Consider the following 17,701-nt stretch of genomic DNA (forward strand, 5'->3'; position numbering starts at 1 on the left):
CCCCCAGACTGGGTGTTTTTAAACGATGCAGAAGCAGTCGGTTGACTTCGTAACGTGACGGCTTCCTGACAGGTGGCATTTTGAAAGGAGCCCGGGGCGCACAAGAAACCCACAGAGACACCGAGGGGAGAGATGATGCATACTGAGTAAGTCGCGTGGAATCTGGCACAACTTTGCAAACACCGCGGAACAAATTGCATGTGGTAGCTGTTTATTTAGTGCAGGCAAAATTACCTTGAAAATCGAGAGTGCTAGTTAATAAGAATAAATGCGGCACGTTTCATACAATCACTCATAGGCCATAAATATAAAACCAATGAAAAACGGGATGTAGCGGTAACTGAGTACTTTATTTTGCTGTGTGACGTATTTTCACTAGTGGAAGTAATGAAATACAAATACTTATACAGTATCTAAGTTACTTTTTCAGGTAGCTGTGCTTTAGGTTTTATTTCTCTAGTGATATTTCATTTTCACTCCCTTTATTCAAAAACAGATATATGTACTTTATACTATACTTTGTCAAAATAGGCTTGTTACATTTTTTTTCTCCAACTTCAACAGATTATCTTCTTGTGGCTAATCAGGAAAGTAAAAATGTTTTTGTTTTTCCCCCCCTTTTTTTTTCACCAGTTATCATTTGCTAATTTAACATTTTTGTTATTCAGTTCACAATGTTAGTAAAGCTTTGGGAACAAGTTTTTGGTAATACGGTCATGCTAAATAAAATAAAATAAATAAATAAATCTATATATTCTGAATACTTGACAACAGTACTGTATGACTACTTTTACCAGAGTACTTTTTTTCTTTTTCTTTTTTTTTCACACAAGTATCTGCTTCTAACAGAATGTAAATAATGTTGCCATCGGGAAAGACGGGACACGCGGGAAAAACCGAGCCAGTGTCAAACTCATTGAAAAATACAGTATAAGTACAATACTCATTTAAATAGAGTAGTAAAAGAGTCAATACTGACATCTAGCGGGAGTAGTGGAAAGAGCATGCCCAGGCCGGAACGTTTGTGTGCGAGCACTAGTTTGTGTCCGGAAATTGAAAACGGACGTCATTGTTGAAGACCACTTCCGTCATCTCCAGCGGCCACCGGAAGTGCCGAGACGAGCTGCCTCTTCGATAACCGACGACCCGTCGTTTTTTTACTTAACCTTATAAATTGAGCACAATAAGTATGTTGACTAAAGAGGAGAAGCGGCTGTGGAAGTACGTTGAGGAGGGCAGCCTCTTCAAACTCAAGTCGTACCTGCGGAAACACCGGCACTTGGACGTGAACTTCTCGCAGGGCAAGAGGCAGAGGAGCCCGCTGCATCTAGCCTGTAGCCTGGGGGACGACGCCATAGTACGGTTACTGCTCGACCACGGAGCCAATGTGCGCCAGGCCGACAAGAAAGGAAACACGCCGCTACACGTCGCCGTAAATAGGGCTCTTAAACTCGGGAAAACAGGTGGGATAAACATGAAATGGCTATCATGACGTTGTTGCGGACATATTTGTTTTTAAGCTGGCACTCCTCCAGAGATAGTTACCGAAGCTTACTCGAAAATGTTAGCCGCCCAAGATGTGCCTCGGGTTGGACGCATGCTAAACCTGTCTGACTGCTTTGTTTGGAAATAATGACATACTGCACAATATAATTGCGATAGTGTCAACTGCCACACACTGCTAGCTTGTTTAATAGCATCTGGTGCACAGCTTGGCCCCGATGCAAGCGGACAGTCATGGTTTAGGGAATCGAGACCAGGACCCAGCACAAATAGCCAAAAAAAAAAAGCAAATAGATGCACTCCTACAAAAAATGCATGTATTTGCAATAACAAAGTAATTCCAGTAACTGATATTGGTGTTCTTCTGCAGCTTATGATGACCTGGTTGTGCCTCTCAGAAAGAGTTGCCCGATGGCCATGGATGACTCAAACATGGCTGGCGTGACACCCCAGGACCTGCTGGATGGGTTCAAACACTCCAAGGTAGCATCCACTATACATGTAGTTGCAATGACTGTGTTACAAATGAATGTGAGACCAGAATTTAGAGTACTGTGGATTAGTTGACTCCACTTGAAGATGTGTGACGAGCATCTTTAACAGTCTGTTTTATTGTTTCCAGCCTTGTGGACAAGGCACAAGCAGCCAATCTCAAGATGACATGGAGAGGGACTGGATGGACAAGCTGTTTGGCGAATGTATGGATGAATTCTGCGAAACCTTTGGAGTTTATGACGGTAAAATATATCTATCTAGCTTACTGTCTACCAGTAATAGGTAATGTGTTTATTTTTGATGTTATGTTTTTATTATTTTCTTAATTTTTCGGATTAGGGCATTTATATGGAAAATGCGTCTACTTACAAAATGTTCTACTTAAGAACATTCTTCCAGAAACAATTAATTTCGTACGTAGAGGTACCACTGTAATGTATTTTGTGCCTTTTTTTTTTTTTTTTGCTAACATTATCTCACTAATATTGTATTTTTTTTTCTAATTGTTTATTTTTAGATTTTAGTTTTTCTATAATATTGTATTTTTCTACTATTTTGTACACCCCCCATATTTTCAGGTGTTTTTTTTTGTTTTGTTTTGTTTTTTGCCATTTTGTCCAATATTTTTCTGTAATTTTTATTTAATTTAGTAGAATTTGTTTTTTGTTTACTATTTTTTTTATGCTATTTTACTTAACCCTACCCAACCCAACCCATATCGTTCCTGAAAATTATTGAAATTTTCATCTGTGAATGTGATATTTTTCATCTAATTTTAATTTTTACATTTTTTTTAAACTATTTTTACTTCATGTTGCTTTTCAGCTCCTTACACTGCACAACAGTGCACATACATTTGTAATGGCTGCTGTCATGTGTTTGCATTACAGCGGATAACTTCCTTCCTGTTGATGAAGAGGAGGAGGACTACGGCGACTGGGCCGATCGCATCAGACGAGAATATTTCTCAAAGAAGCATGCAGAAGCCCAGAGAATGGCCTCGTCGTCGTTTAGCGGGAAGAGGAAGAGTAGGCGAGTCGAAGAGGAGCAGAGCTACAAGGATCTGCATGCCAGGCTGCAAAAGGAACACGAGGAATATTTGTCTCGCGCCGCCCGCAAAGAGGAGGAGACTCGTCAGGGGAAGAAGCGCCGCTACGAGCAAATGTGCCAGGCCACGTTTCACGGCGCCGGAAGCGAGCTGCTGAGCTACAACGACATCCCATGGCCGGCGCCGCGCGGCACCGTTCAGGAGATGGCGGACGTCATGCTGCACGGCGTGGACCGCAAGGACGCGGCGGGCTTCCGGAAGGCTCTGCGCAAGCAGCAGGCGCTGTGGCACCCCGACAAATTCGCGCAGAGGTGCGAAGCTCGGCTGGACGGGAAGGACAAGCAGCGCATCCTGGACACGGTGACCGCCCTGTCGCAAGAATTGAACAGACTTGCGCAGAGCCTGAAGCCGTGACAAGATTTTATTTGATTTTATTTGAGAGTAGGGTGGGTGGTCAATAACAGCTCTTGCACAATTTACTCAAATCACTACCTTCGTGTAAAACTTTCTGCCATTAAACCTTGGATAATGAACCTGGAATTTGTCTGACTCCTTTTTTTTATAAAGTAGAACAATTTTCCATTTTTTTCAACCATTCCTGTGACCTATAGCCTGCGCAGCGCAAAATGGAAGTAAAAACTATGACAAGGTAGTTTGCACAAGTGTGCACACCCTTGTCATAACTGTAGAATCACCGCAATCAAACTGAGGTAAAAAGTGAGTCCGCATTTGACACATTTAAAGGGATTCTGAATCCGGAGGATTTTGTGCTGACACTGATTGGTATTTAGATCTGTTCATAATTCACCCCACCTTGCTACAGTCCTCACTTCCAGCTGAACCACCAGTTTGTAATTACTCTATAGGCAAAAAAAAAAAAAAAAAAGAATGTTGGTTACAAGCTTTCTGTTCACCAAGAATTTGAGAGATTCCAAGTGAGTTTTTTGCAATATGTAGCTGGGCTTGGATGTTTTTCTTTGTAAGGCCCTGCCACACTGCAGAGCCCAGACGTACGGTCAAAAGAAGATGAGAGATTGTCATCACATGCTATAAATAGCCAGTACTTGCCACAAATTCCTGCCGCTCCTCCCATTGTAGCTGTTGACATTTGGTAGTTTTGTTTTTGTCAACTCTTCTCTGCAATGGTGATTTATTTATTTATTTATTTGTATATTTTCCCTAATTTTTTATTTCATGCACATATTTTTTTTTTCTCTCAATGTATATTTTTCCAAATATTTGTATTTTTAATCAAATGATTTTTGTCTTGTCTTCCTTCCACAGGGTATGTTTAACATCTGATATTTTTCCCACCAATACTGTATATTTCTCTGAATGTTTTATCTATCTATCTATCTATTTTTCACTAAAGTTAAACAATTTTATCAATTTAAAATGTGTTGCTTAGCCTCGGGTCAAAAGTAGACAAAGGGTCTGACAAAGGATGACAGTGATGGAACGGATGGGCTGGTTGCCAGATTTGTAATCGGACCCGCTTTTATAGCGACGAAAACGCGTTGAAAACGATTTAAAAAAAAAAATAAAAATACCGCGTCGTCATGCAAATTAATTTATGCTCGATTTTACTAAATTTATTTACATATTTTACGAATGCGTTCTTCGAGATGTTCAAAAATTAAACTGGTGTGACTAATTTAGAAAACCCGCTATTTCACTCTAGCAACGTTTAATAATCTATACCGAAATAATAGTTGGTGTATTTCGAAATTGTATTTTCAGGTTTTTCATGTTGACAGACACGCGAGGTTATCCTCAATGACTGAGGAGGATACAGCGGATCTGGCAACCCAGCCCGGACTCAATCTGTGTCAATTGGCGGGTCGCGGCGGTGCGAATCAACCCAGGCCGGAGCCCATTCCCACCCGTGACGTGCTTTTAACCTGCGTGGAGCCGCTAGCCAGAGCCAAGGCTGGATTATTTCTTCTTTTTTTTTTTTAGCCTTGCCGGGGTGCCGTTTGTACACGACCGGGCGGCGTTTTCCGCTTGTTCCAAAGGCGTCAAGTGGCAGGTGTCGAAAGGTAGCGAGGATGAAGCTCATCTCGACGCACAAAGGAGGCTTTTGTCTTCGTTTTGGGTCCTTTTTGTCTCTTTAACGGCCGCCAGTTTTTGGAAGACACAACACGACGGAACCGCAAAGGGTTGCTGCAGCATGAGGATAATCCCAATTCATAATTAATCCTCGTGCTAATTGGCGAAGGGCTGCAGAATTGCGTGATGGCGGCCCCCCCACGCGTGGTGATTTGAGTTGGCTTCTAAAGACAAACCGTCAGCGACAGCGCCACGTTTCAAGATGGTGTTTCGGAGCGAGGAGATGTGCTTGGCCCAGTTGTTCCTGCAATCCGGTTCGGAGTACGACTGCATCAGTGAGCTCGGTGAACTGGGCCTGGTCGAGTTCCGAGATGTAAGTGCTCACAGCATCAAACTACATTACGTGTCTGAAGTATTTTGTTATTGTTTTGCTGGCTTTCGAGTATGGTGCACCTGCATGGTTGTAGACCACCACAATAGCTCCATTCTGCCAAATATGTGCAGCAGCTTATGTGTGCCATCATATACTGTATCATCAGGTGTGCAATGGAAAATGTATCCAATTTCACTGAATTGTTCAGAAAATTATTGTTAATTTGCATCTATGTGCCAGCGACATATAGTGACAGGTACCATCCACTTGTCTGTCCACTTGTTGACGTTCATACAACACAATTTGTAAATGGATGAGCCTCGATTTCACCCCGTTTCTCAGATTTTAGAATAATTTAGACTACGTCATCATTCGGTATTCACTATTTAATCGTGCTTCCTTGGCTTACGAGTTCCATGACCATGCTTGTTTACCTCAAACACTTATTTCAAATAATTAAGGCCATCACTCGCTGAGCATCGCCGTATACGTGTTAGTTCTGATCTTCAGGATTTGTTCAAGGTTGCAAAGATGTTCGCCAAAAACCTGCAAACCGTTTGTTTGTTTGTTTTTTGCTTTCAGTTTGTCTTATCACCGTCAAATTTTGAACAGGTTCAAAACGTATTTGCAACAAGAACTCAATATTTACATTTTGAAAATAAAAATCTGGAAATTATGTACTGCATATTTAAAAATAAAAATATAATTGGATAAGTTATATATTTATCAAAATGTGTATTAAAACCCCGTTATTATGTAATGTGGCTGCACACCACTGCAACCACAACAATAAAAATAGCATTCAGGGGTCATATGGAAATTTGATATGAATTGGCCAAGTTGGCAACACTGAGTAATCGCTTGCTTCATTGCATCGCTCTCACGCCACTCTGGTTGTCATGGTAACAATAGCTGTACTTTGCTTTTGTATTATTTTTTTGTAGTAGATATTAAAAAAAAAATAATAATTCTCCCATTTGCTCCCTTGCAATCAAAATTGAGCATTTTTACTTGAATCCAGTTATTTTATTATTACTATTATTATTATTATTATTATGTTTTATTGTATTGAAGCTCATTAGAATGTGGAGCGTAACAATAGTATTGACCATCTTTTGCTGATTGTCACTTATGTTACAGGTTTATAATAATAATAATAATAATCATAATAATGATAATGAGAAGTAGAAGAATGTGTAGACGTGCAACTTTTTGTTTGTTTTTTTTCTTCACTTTCCATGCAAAATTCCAACGGTGCTGAGTGTGCTGTTAACTGACCTCTCGTAACCCCCCCCCTTATCAACGTGAACCTTGTCGACCGCTCTGGTTTCAGCTCAATCCAAGCGTCAGCTCCTTCCAGCGGCGCTTTGTCAGCGAGATCAAAAGATGCGAAGAGATGGAGAGGATTCTGGGTAAAGGTGGCGCCTGGGGAAACTTCATCACATACCAAATATGCAGAACTAAGCTTATTCTCTTTTTTTTTTTTTTTTTTTGCGGCCAGGTTATCTCCTGAGGGAGATCCAAAAGGCTAAGATTGCTGTTCCCGAGGAAGACGAGAGCCCACTTGCGCCTCCGCCCAGACAAGTGCTGGAGATTATGGTAAGGGTGATGGTGCGAGGATAATTTCTAATTTTTCCAGAGCCATTTAAGTCAGGGCTTCTCAAACCTTTTGCATCCTGGAACCTCTAACAGGGGAGATATTTTTACCAAGAGCCCCTCATAAGCATAATGACAATTAAATAGAACAACAATGTGTATTCCTAAATGCCATAGGAATTAAGAAAAAAAAAAAAGAAGGAAAAAAAAAAAAAGAAAAAAATGTCAGGTTATGTATATGTCCCAATCTTTACAAGAACAAATGTTTTTTTTTTGTTTTTTTTAGGTTAAATTTTTTTTAATTATTCAGATATTGAAGTCAGAATGTAACCCAAGGAAGAAAGTCCTATTTTACAACTTTTCAAAATGCAACTATTAAATTGTAATATTACTCCTTTTATTCTGGAAATGTCTCCTGTATTTGCAATTGATTACATTTTTTTTTTTTGTCTACTGAAAAATCAGATTATTTTAAGAAGGTGTCGATTACGTGGCCCTCAGAAGAAAAAGTTTGGACAACTATAATATATTCTTAAAAAAATATGCCTTTTATTAATAATAAAAATTCTTGAATATTTATTTATTTTTAAATCATGTCAATTTCTCATTTGGCCAAAGCTAACTTAGTTATTTCCTTTATTACATTTGTTTGAGGTATATAGTATATTAAAAATGATAATAGTGATAAACAACACAACAATTAGACAAAAAACTCAAACACATCCCACAAGGGTAAAACATAGTTAATTGTAAATAATATTATATTTGTGTACCCAAAGTTCGCTTTTCACTCGCAAATTTGAAGCCGGTTTATATACTTGACATTTTACGCTCGTACAGGATTTCAGTCCATTCGGCAGTTTGTTACACACTGATGACGAACTGATGAACATCGGATGATTGACAAGTTTTCAAGAACTAATGATTTGTTTGCCGCTGTATTGTCCGTTCAGGAGCAACTTCAGAGGCTGGAGATGGAGCTCAGCGAGGTGGCAAGGAACAAAGAGAAGCTGCGCAGGAACCTGCTGGAGCTCATCGAGTACACGCACATGCTGAAGATCACGCGCAACTTCATACACAGCCGCTCCAGAGTGAGCGTCTTTCTGCTTCGTTTGTGTCACGCAAATACAACGGAAATGACACTTTCTCAAATCAAGATGTTGTCCCTTTTCACTATTAGCACGAGGCTCTTGGTCCCCAGTATGAAGAATTCCCCACCATGGACACAGACTCCGTGTCGGGCTACACCGGCATGCAAAGACTGGGAGCCAAGCTTGGGTGAGCTGCCGGCCGTCATGTACTGGACAAGCGCATTTTGTGTACTGGTGGATGTATCATTTTATAGCGGCTTAGCTCATTGTCAACGCGCTGTGGCTTGTAGGTTCGTCTCCGGCCTGATCCAGCGGGTGAAAGTGGAGGCCTTTGAGCGCATGCTGTGGAGGGTGTGCAAGGGCTACACCATCCTCAGCTACACGGAAGTGGACGAGAACCTCGCTGACCTCGACACGGTGAGCTCATCGCAAATACCGTCGTCGTCAGTCGGGTGGCATTGCCAGCCAATCACAATCGTGTGGACAAACAACTACTCGCATTCACAGCATTTTGAGCATTTTCAAGTCTTCAAGAAACATTCATGTTTGTAGCTGAACGCCGGCGAGGTTAACGCAGGGGTCAGCAACCATTGTTCAACTCAACTTTAAGAATCGGAAAAATCCAAAATATGAAAAAAAATAGTTACCATAATATGCAGGGTCGACTGTAGTAATATCACCATTCACCACTAGATGGCCGAAATGTATTTTATTTTTTTTTATTTTTTTACACTGGGTCTTATTCCGTTTTATACTACAACGTGAGTATGCCTAACATTTTTTTTGCGGATTTGGAATGATAAGCAGGAGTTTATTTTTGTGGAAAAATGTACAAAATGACTTCTTGGCCTTTCTGGGTTTCTTGTTCAGCAGTTTTGTGTCATCCTTGAATGGTAATTTTTATGTGAGAATTCTTTGCATTAGGGGAAAAAAAGGTTGTTGTTTTTTTTTTTGTTGATTGAGTGGATTTTTTTTATATATATATGCATTGAGAAGTGTATTACCAAAAATTAAATATATGAATAGCACATACAGGTATTTTGTCCATATTGAAAATAGCATTTTGGTCACACATCTGGTTAGGAAGTGCTTGATCCTATGTGGCCCCCTAGTAGCGCTAATGAAAAATGTTGGCCCCCTCCAGCATCTGCGTTTCCCATCTCTGTTCTATAAAATGGATTTTCATCTTTTCTGGATGCACCACAGTAAATGAAAATTCACTATAATGGGCATTGTAGGAAGTAATAAGAACTTTTTTGTTGTTCTAGGGTGAGATAAGCAAGAACGTCGTTTTCCTCATCTCCTTCTGGGGAGACCAAATTGGACAGAAGGTTCAAAAAATCTGCGATTGGTAAGTTGTACATCGCCACAACGTCCTCGGGTTTAGCCAGTCATTTGTTCTTCCGCTCACTGTTTTTCCTCAGCTACCACTGCCATCTTTATCCTCACCCCGAGAATGACGAGGAGCGGGCGGACATGTTGGACAGCTTGCGCACGCGCATCCAAGACCTCAACAACGTAGAGCAGCTCGGACAGATCTTCGAAATGGAACACGATGATGATGATGATTGCTGTGTTCCTCGCAGGTTTTGCATCGCACGGAGGACTACCTGAAGCAGGTGCTGCAGAGGGCCGCCGAGTCGGCGTACTCGTGGGTGGTGCAGGTGAAAAAGATGAAGGCCATCTACCACATCCTCAACCTGTGCAGTTTCGACGTCACCAACAAGTGTTTGATCGCCGAGGTGTGGTGTCCTGTCAGTGACCTGGCCAACCTACGGGGGGCGCTAGAGGAAGGCTCGGTAAGGACGCCGCATCGATTTTTCTTTAGCTCTTGTCGTCAAAGTAATGTTGAAAGAGGAGGAGCGATTCTAATATTTTGGTGAGCATATTCAGCTGCACGAAAATGTGAAATTGGAGCCAAATAACCAAAAATGTTGAATCCTCTGATATTCTTTCCACCAGCGAAAAGGCGACGCAACCGTTCCATCATTTGTGAACCGCATCCCGAGCGCCGACACCCCTCCCACTTTAGTACGGACCAACAAGTTCACGTGCGGATTTCAAAGCATCGTGGAGGCCTACGGGGTGGGCGACTATCGTGAGGTGAGCCCAGGTAAGACATTTGATCCTCAAAAAAAGATTCGACAACAGCAATGATAGATCGTCAGCTCTGCGTATCGTCACGCAATTTAAAATCCTTCTATCACCCGCCCCTAATCTAACTTTATTCAGAAGAAGAAGCATCTCACACACCTGTATGATTTCCTAATTTGCAGCACCCTACACCATCATCACGTTCCCCTTCCTGTTCGCCGTCATGTTTGGCGATTTGGGCCACGGCGCCGTGATGAGCTTCTTTGCGCTCTGGATGGTGCTGACCGAAAAAAAGCAGACGAGGAAACGCTCCAGTAATGAGGTGAGCGTTTTGAGCTTGCAGCCTGATGATGATGATGATGATTGCCGCCACCCACCGAAGATTCATTAAATAAAAATGACTGTGTGCAGATATGGGCAACCTTCTTCAAGGGGCGCTACATCATCCTCATGATGGGGCTGTTCTCCGTCTACACGGGCCTCATTTACAACGACTGCTTCTCCAAATCGCTCAACATCTTCGGCTCCAGCTGGAGCGTCAAGGCCATGTTCACCAGTCAACAGTGGACGTATGACGTTCAATTCTATGGGAACCGATTAACAATCTTGGTTAAATTAACCGCATTTAATAGAACGTTGTTAAAAATGCACAAATTTCAGAGGCCTTACTACTGCATATAAAACTATCATGTTATAATTTTAAAATGTATATTTAAATATTTTATAATGTAAAAAAAAAAAAAACTGGTGCTTTCAGTCACAGGAGGAATGGTTATTTAATTCAATATTATAGTTTAAAAAGTAAATAAAATAGTGATGTTCTCCCAAAAATATTTCAATACTTTTTTTTTTCTACATTTATATTTGATATTTTTTGTCATAAAATATTAGGATGATAAAATGAATTTTCAAATATTGTTTAAATATTTTTTTTGTTTATTTGGGGTGTCAGGTGAACATTTTTAACCGTAATTAATCGCATGACTTCAATAGTTAACTCACGTCTCAAATTTTATATTTGTTATAAATGTACAATAAAAAAAAATTCTAGGTTTTCATAGTCTCGTTAACATAAAAGTGGGGTTAAATGTCAAATAAATATGGCCTGCATAGTTATTTCATAATAATTCATAAATTTGAGTTCATAAATTAAAAAGATGGACTGTACTGTAAAAACAAAAACAAAAACGTGTGCTATTGATTTGTGTTTAGGTAATTTCTCTGCCACGAGATGGCATAATTGCATTTGTAAGATGTTGGTGACAGCTCGGTGCATTTTTGTTTTCATATCAAAAACTATTTAATCTTTTAACATAAAGTAACTTGTGAAATTCTGCACACTTTTCAAATTTTAAAATACAAGTTGACCCCAGTTTCCACAAATGTATGCATTATTATTATTATTAAATTCATTACTGCTAAATTTTGACGTGAACGTGTCTGCTGCGTTGCGACTGGAATTCCCCCAGTACAGGCTTTCCTTTTTTTTTTTTTTTTTTTTTTTTTTTTTTTTATTTTTTTTTTTTAAAGAGCTCAGAATTGTTCATTCGGTAGTCTTACCGATTCAACGTCTTATCATCATTGCTCTTTTTTTCTTTTTTTTTCCAGTACAGGCTTTCCAAGTCGGGGGCGGTCATTAAAATCGGGCATTAAATAAATTAGTGCTGTTAATAGGCACTTTAAATTAACTCATAATTAATGCACTAATTATGACAGCCCTCGTATTTATATACTTCATTGCTATTTTAATCGTTAAATAATAAAGCTTGTGCATTTATTTTCTTTTGTCTAAAAAAAATTACAAAATCATATTTAACTCCCGTATAATGCCATGAAATATGCATGCGCTTTGGGCCTAATGGGAATGTCCTGCTTTTGTGCATTACAGGAACAAAACGCTTGAAACGAACACTTTGCTCACATTAGACCCCAACGTTAGCGGCGTGTTCTCGGGCCCGTACCCGTTTGGCATCGATCCTGTGAGTAAATGCACTCAGTGCTGATAGAATTAGTCAGATGATGACTCATCACTGTGAGATGTTCTTGTATTATTTCTTTTTTTTTTATTACGACAACAGATATGGAGCATGGCGGTTAACCGGCTGTCCTTCCTCAATTCGTATAAGATGAAGATGTCCGTCATCATCGGGGTCATCCACATGAGTTTTGGTGTGGTTCTGAGTGTCTTCAATCACTTGTGAGTCATTCAGTTATTTAACATAAGTGATCATTTCTCAAAAAGATATGACTTGGCAAATATGTCAATATGTTGCTCTTAGGCACTTCCAGCAGAAGTATGACGTCTGTCTGCTATTTCTCCCCGAGCTGCTCTTCCTGCTCTGTCTCTTCGGCTACTTGGTCTTCATGATCTTTTACAAGTGGTTGGCCTTTTCGGCGCGGGATTCCAGCCAAGCCCCCAGCATCCTCATCCACTTCATTAACATGTTCGTCATGCAGGGCAAGGACATCGCTCCTCTGTATCCGGGACAGGTAAGAACACGCCACGTAGGATTGTCAACATACATTTTTTTTTCTCCCTCTAAATATTGCAGTTCTTTTTTTTTTTTTTCAGATGGGGTTGCAGATTTTCCTCCTCGCGATCGCCATGTTGTCTGCTCCCGTGCTGTTGCTAGGCAAACCTTTGTTCTTGTACTGGATGCATCGCGGTGGCAAAGGCCTACGCAGGCGCCGGGTAGGTCTTCCCTCGGCATCGGGGCCTCATTGACTAAGATGTCAAAATGGCGGCTGTTAAATTGTGTGTTCATTTAGTCCAAGGGGTCGGCAACGTTTACTGTCAAAAGAGCCATTTTAGGTCATTTAAATCATAAGGAATCTGTTTGGAGTAGCAAAACATTTGAACAATGTGTTCGTGTTAGTCTAATGTACTGAGGGCTTTTTTTCCTCTACATTTTGATATAAATTTTGTGACATCTTTAGCAATTTTGTGAACATTTTATGGTAATTTTCAGGATTTGTTCCTTTTGTTTTTGGACATTTTTATGATTACTTCTCAAATGTTTTATTTTCTGCCTTTTTAAAAATAAAACGTCTGACTTTTGTGGTAATGCCAAAGACATTGTAATTAATTAATTACTTTATTTATTTATTTATTTATTGCTATCAATTTTCCGACCTTGGCAATTTTGTGTGCATTTTATTATAATTTTTGGAATTTATTTTTTGTTGTTGTTGTTTTTGTATATTTTATAGTTACTTGTTGAACGTTTCTGCCTTTTTTTAAATTCAATACTGCATTTAAAAAAGAAAACTGACATTTTTGACAGTTTCATTGACATTTTATGGTAAATTTTTGAACATTTTATGGTCACTTTTTGGCCACTTTTTAGGATTTTTTTTTAAATGTCTTTTTCTGACAACTTCAAAATTTGACACTTTTTTTAAAAATATTTAATTATTCAATTTTATCTAAATCAATTCATTTGAAGAATATTTTATCTATAAAAAAATATATTCAAAAATTATTATTATTATTATTTTTTTTTTTTTTTTTTTTTTTTTTTTTTTTTTTAAAGAGAACCACAGGGAGCCTCAAGAGAGGGACTGAACAGCCACATGTGGTTCCAGAGCCGCAGATTGCAGACCCCTGATTTAGCCTAACAGATTGCATGCACCGATTGTAACAGTGGTGGAGACTTCCATATTTAAAAGAGGGTTGAAAAAGTATCTCTTGACAATGTTTTAATTTGTCAGATCGTTTCCATCTTTCAGGGCTACGAGAGGGTGAGGCGCGCTAGTGAGGATGACAGTTCGTCAGCGCCACCTTATGAGGATGATGAAGAGGAGGGACTTGATGAGATGACCCACAGGGACCTTCGTCCCAGACAGGTGCGAAAGACACCCGTTTTTACTTTAACACGTTGTGTTTAGATCAGTGCTTGCGTCCCGGTCAGATGCAACTCCATTTTGACATATTTATTGCCTACTTTCCTTTTGGGGAGAGCACCCCAATTACACTCGACATTTTTATCCCATTGTGTACATATATATGCGCCATGTTGACACCTGCCAAATCCTGCGCAGTGCCACCCAATAAAACAGTCCAAGTCAAATGAATATAGCAGTGTAAACAAGAACTAGACATTATCGCTCACAGTTGGATATTACTGTAATGTATAACCACAATAATAAACAAATCGTTCAATTTAAACCTCTCTGAATGTGGGTCAGAATTGAACATTGTTTTATTTTGTAAGTGTGACCTGCGAGCATTTAAAGCAGGTACAGGCAGTCATTTTCAGTCTGCTTCATTTTTTTTTAATCCATCCCTCTTGCCTTTACATTATCAAGGGTACTGTAATTTTTGCTGCATTAATTTTGATGTTTTTGGTCAATAAATTGTACAGTACTGTATTCCATCTTTTTTTTGTTTTTAATTTATTTAAAATATAGTTATTACAATTAATTTATTTCTCATTGAACAACCTGGTTGATTTATTGTAAAAGAAAAAAAAGAGATCAAAATTAAATGGCAAAATATTTTTGTATATAATGTGCATTTATTTTTTTGTATTTATTTTGAAAAAATAAGACATAATTGACAAAATAAAAAAATGTTAAATGTAATAAAATGTGATGTAATTAATTATAATTGCATTATAAATAATACATTTAAGATTTATTTAATTAAAATGTCACATGTAGTGTATAAACAAATTATGTACTATTTATTAAAAATGTGTTAAATTCATAAATCAAAACAGACTTTATTACAATTAATTTTTACATCTACATTTTATGCAGCCCTGTTTTAAATATAAATAAAAATAGCCCTGAAGCACAAACGTTTTCCCTCCTCTGAAATAAAATAAACACATATGTGAGAGTAGCTTGTTCCCGTTGCACTTTTGTGTTCCAGTTCGACTTGGCCGACGTGCTCCTGCACCAGGCCATCCACACCATCGAATACTGCCTGGGCTGCATCTCCAACACTGCGTCGTACCTGCGACTCTGGGCTCTCAGCTTGGCGCACGCGCGTGAGTGGAGCCACTCGACACACTGGCAGTTTATCACTTTCTACTAATAGCCAAGATTTATTTATTTTTTTAAATGCTGCCTTTTTGTCAGAGAGGAATTTGTTTGAATTTGCTTGCAGAGCTGTCCGAGGTGTTGTGGGATATGGTGATGCGCCTGGGCCTGAGGATCACAACCAGAGTTGGGGTGGTGTTTTTAGTGCCTGTGTTTGGCGTCTTCGCGCTGCTCACTGTGTCCATCCTGCTGGTCATGGAAGGTTTGTCGGCCTTCCTTCACGCTCTCCGTCTGCACTGGTGAGCTTATGTCATCGGCACACCATGAAACGAGCTCCATTACTTACAATTTGTTGTCACCATTTGACAAAAAATAAATAAAAAATCCTCAAATTTGCAGAATTGGATGTTTGTTTTTGTTTTTTTTTTTCATTCAGATGCTTATCATGCTTCATCTTGTTTGTCTTCAGGGTGGAATTTCAGAACAAATTCTACCACGGAACAGGTGTCAAGTTTGTACCCTTCGACTTCTCGCTGCTGCCCTCAGTTTTCGAGCAAGATGGCCTCCTTTAAATAGGTGAAAGTGGGCCTTTTTACCTGGCAAGGATGCTGCATACACTGGAACACTTCTCACTGTGAAAATGACAACAAAAAAAACAACCTCAAGATGATGAGAATTGACTCTCGTAGCAACCTCCTCCCAACGTGATAAAATGAAAACAAAAAAAAATCATACCTGCTCTGCTGACTGCCTTACTTCTCCACCCAGCAAAAATCACAGGTCCTATGTTTTATTCATGGTTTTAAAAATACAGTTGAGATGTTGTGCAACTTCAAAGCACACCGCTGAGTTTAAAAGTTGCATTGTGCTGCGTGTGTAATCTACTTTGGATTGGAAGCATAATGCGTTTCTTGCGTCACAAAATAGTGCCATGAAAATTGACCAATCATTGGGGTGATTTTGGGGTGTTCCTCAAAAAAAAAAAAAAAAAGTCAACGTGAAAAATTCTCCATCAAAGAAGCACTTTTCAGATATGATTGTATAAACATCTTCCCTGTTTATGATTGTGACAATGCCAAATCAAACAATGTGTTAGCTGTTTGTTTATTATTCATTAAGTTAAATGTAATCTTCCCTGTATTATGCAGAAAAAAAATGCAACCACTGCTTATTGTCTATGTTGATATGGTTGATCATGCTATTTATTTAAACAACTCTGCATAAAAGAGTCTTGATATTTTGATGTGTTAAATAAAGCTTTCAAGACTCACAAGCAGATAGAAAACGATGTACTGTGAAACCGTTTATTTGGAGGGGTGAAATCCCCTCACCGCCAAACAAGGTTGATGGTGATTTTTTCCGGACAGAAACTTTCATCAGCATCAGCACCAGCAAGCCTTGACTGCCACCCCAATTGCCATTTGGTTTCTGATGGTCATTTTGTGCGCATGGAAAGTGAAGAAGTGAGTACATTATCAACAATGGCACAACGCATTTGCAGAAGTAATTTATTCCACAGCCAAATAGATAATTTCTCTATTTCCAACTCTTGGAATGATTCATTTGTGAATGTTGCATTGGGCTTGTTTTTTTTTTTTTTTTTTTTTTTTTTTTTCCTGGAAGAAAAAACAGGTCTATATATTTTTTCTCTCTATTATCATTTGCCAGTTTAGCAGATACAAAGATCTTGACAGTGATGCATTGAAATTGGGATTGAGTTATTATTCTGTATAAGCTGTCACATGGCCGATTTTAATTTGCCTTGAAATGTGAGCAAAAATTGGATGTACCGCTAGATGGCGCCCGCACAATTCAAAACATCTGGGCAGGCCTCAATTCACATTGGTATGGTTTCTTTATAGTGGAAGGATTTGGTGGTGGGAATCTACGGAGATTTGAGATGGTTTGCGAAACTACCAATGGACACGCCAAAGAAAGGATATTAGAGTCGTGGTTTGCAGATTATCTAGAGCAAACGTTATGTGTGTTATTGTTTTTTTGTTTTTGTTTTTTTTGTAATACACTAGTACAATATTGTTGAGTGCATTTGTTCTTACTAAGATAGCCTACATCTTGATTTTTTTTTTTAAGAGAATGTTGGTGTTTTGGAGAACTATAATTGATATATTGCATTTTCAATCATTTCAATTTGAAAAAAAAAAAGATTTGCGATTCAAGTGCTTGTACGATTTGGTGACGGGATAAATTAAGTATATCTCAATGCACCATTATATTTGGATTCATTTAAACAAAATAGTTCGTGATAAATATGCTTGTGTATTAAATGAAAACGCAAAATTTTAGCTGTTAGAATTCTGAAATGTCCCAGTTAAATACGTGAAAATATTTCATATTTGTATTAAGATTATTGTATGAAAACAATTGTTTTTACAATCTGGATCTTTATTTTATTTTATTGCTTTACAAGAATAAAAACGGAACAAGTGGGACGTTAATGCACTGACC

At 38.8% G+C, this 17,701-nt stretch overlaps 2 protein-coding genes across 2 annotated transcripts; both read left to right on the plus strand.

Moving 5' to 3' along the window:
• Window positions 1–974: 974 nt before the first annotated feature.
• On the plus strand, window positions 975–3,586 carry nfkbil1 (nuclear factor of kappa light polypeptide gene enhancer in B-cells inhibitor-like 1). Its single transcript, XM_077497039.1, has 4 exons — window positions 975–1,463; window positions 1,874–1,986; window positions 2,126–2,240; window positions 2,889–3,586. The coding sequence occupies exons 1-4, from the start codon at window positions 1,190–1,192 to the stop codon at window positions 3,458–3,460; spliced, it is 1,074 nt and encodes a 357-aa protein (XP_077353165.1). The 5' UTR covers window positions 975–1,189; the 3' UTR covers window positions 3,461–3,586.
• Window positions 3,587–4,818: 1,232 nt separating this feature from the next.
• Window positions 4,819–16,837, plus strand: atp6v0a2a (ATPase H+ transporting V0 subunit a2a). The gene is made up of 20 exons (XM_077496858.1): window positions 4,819–5,468; window positions 6,802–6,880; window positions 6,970–7,067; window positions 8,018–8,155; window positions 8,245–8,342; window positions 8,446–8,572; window positions 9,424–9,506; window positions 9,580–9,673; window positions 9,742–9,954; window positions 10,118–10,268; window positions 10,432–10,571; window positions 10,661–10,818; window positions 12,138–12,228; window positions 12,328–12,446; window positions 12,529–12,739; window positions 12,822–12,941; window positions 13,979–14,095; window positions 15,126–15,243; window positions 15,363–15,534; window positions 15,705–16,837. Exons 1-20 carry the CDS (start codon window positions 5,358–5,360, stop codon window positions 15,805–15,807), a joined length of 2,541 nt encoding a protein of 846 aa, XP_077352984.1. The 5' UTR covers window positions 4,819–5,357; the 3' UTR covers window positions 15,808–16,837.
• Window positions 16,838–17,701: the final 864 nt, after the last annotated feature.

Source organism: Festucalex cinctus, chromosome 15 (assembly GCF_051991245.1).
Source record: "Festucalex cinctus isolate MCC-2025b chromosome 15, RoL_Fcin_1.0, whole genome shotgun sequence".
Lineage (NCBI taxonomy): Eukaryota > Metazoa > Chordata > Actinopteri > Syngnathiformes > Syngnathidae > Festucalex > Festucalex cinctus.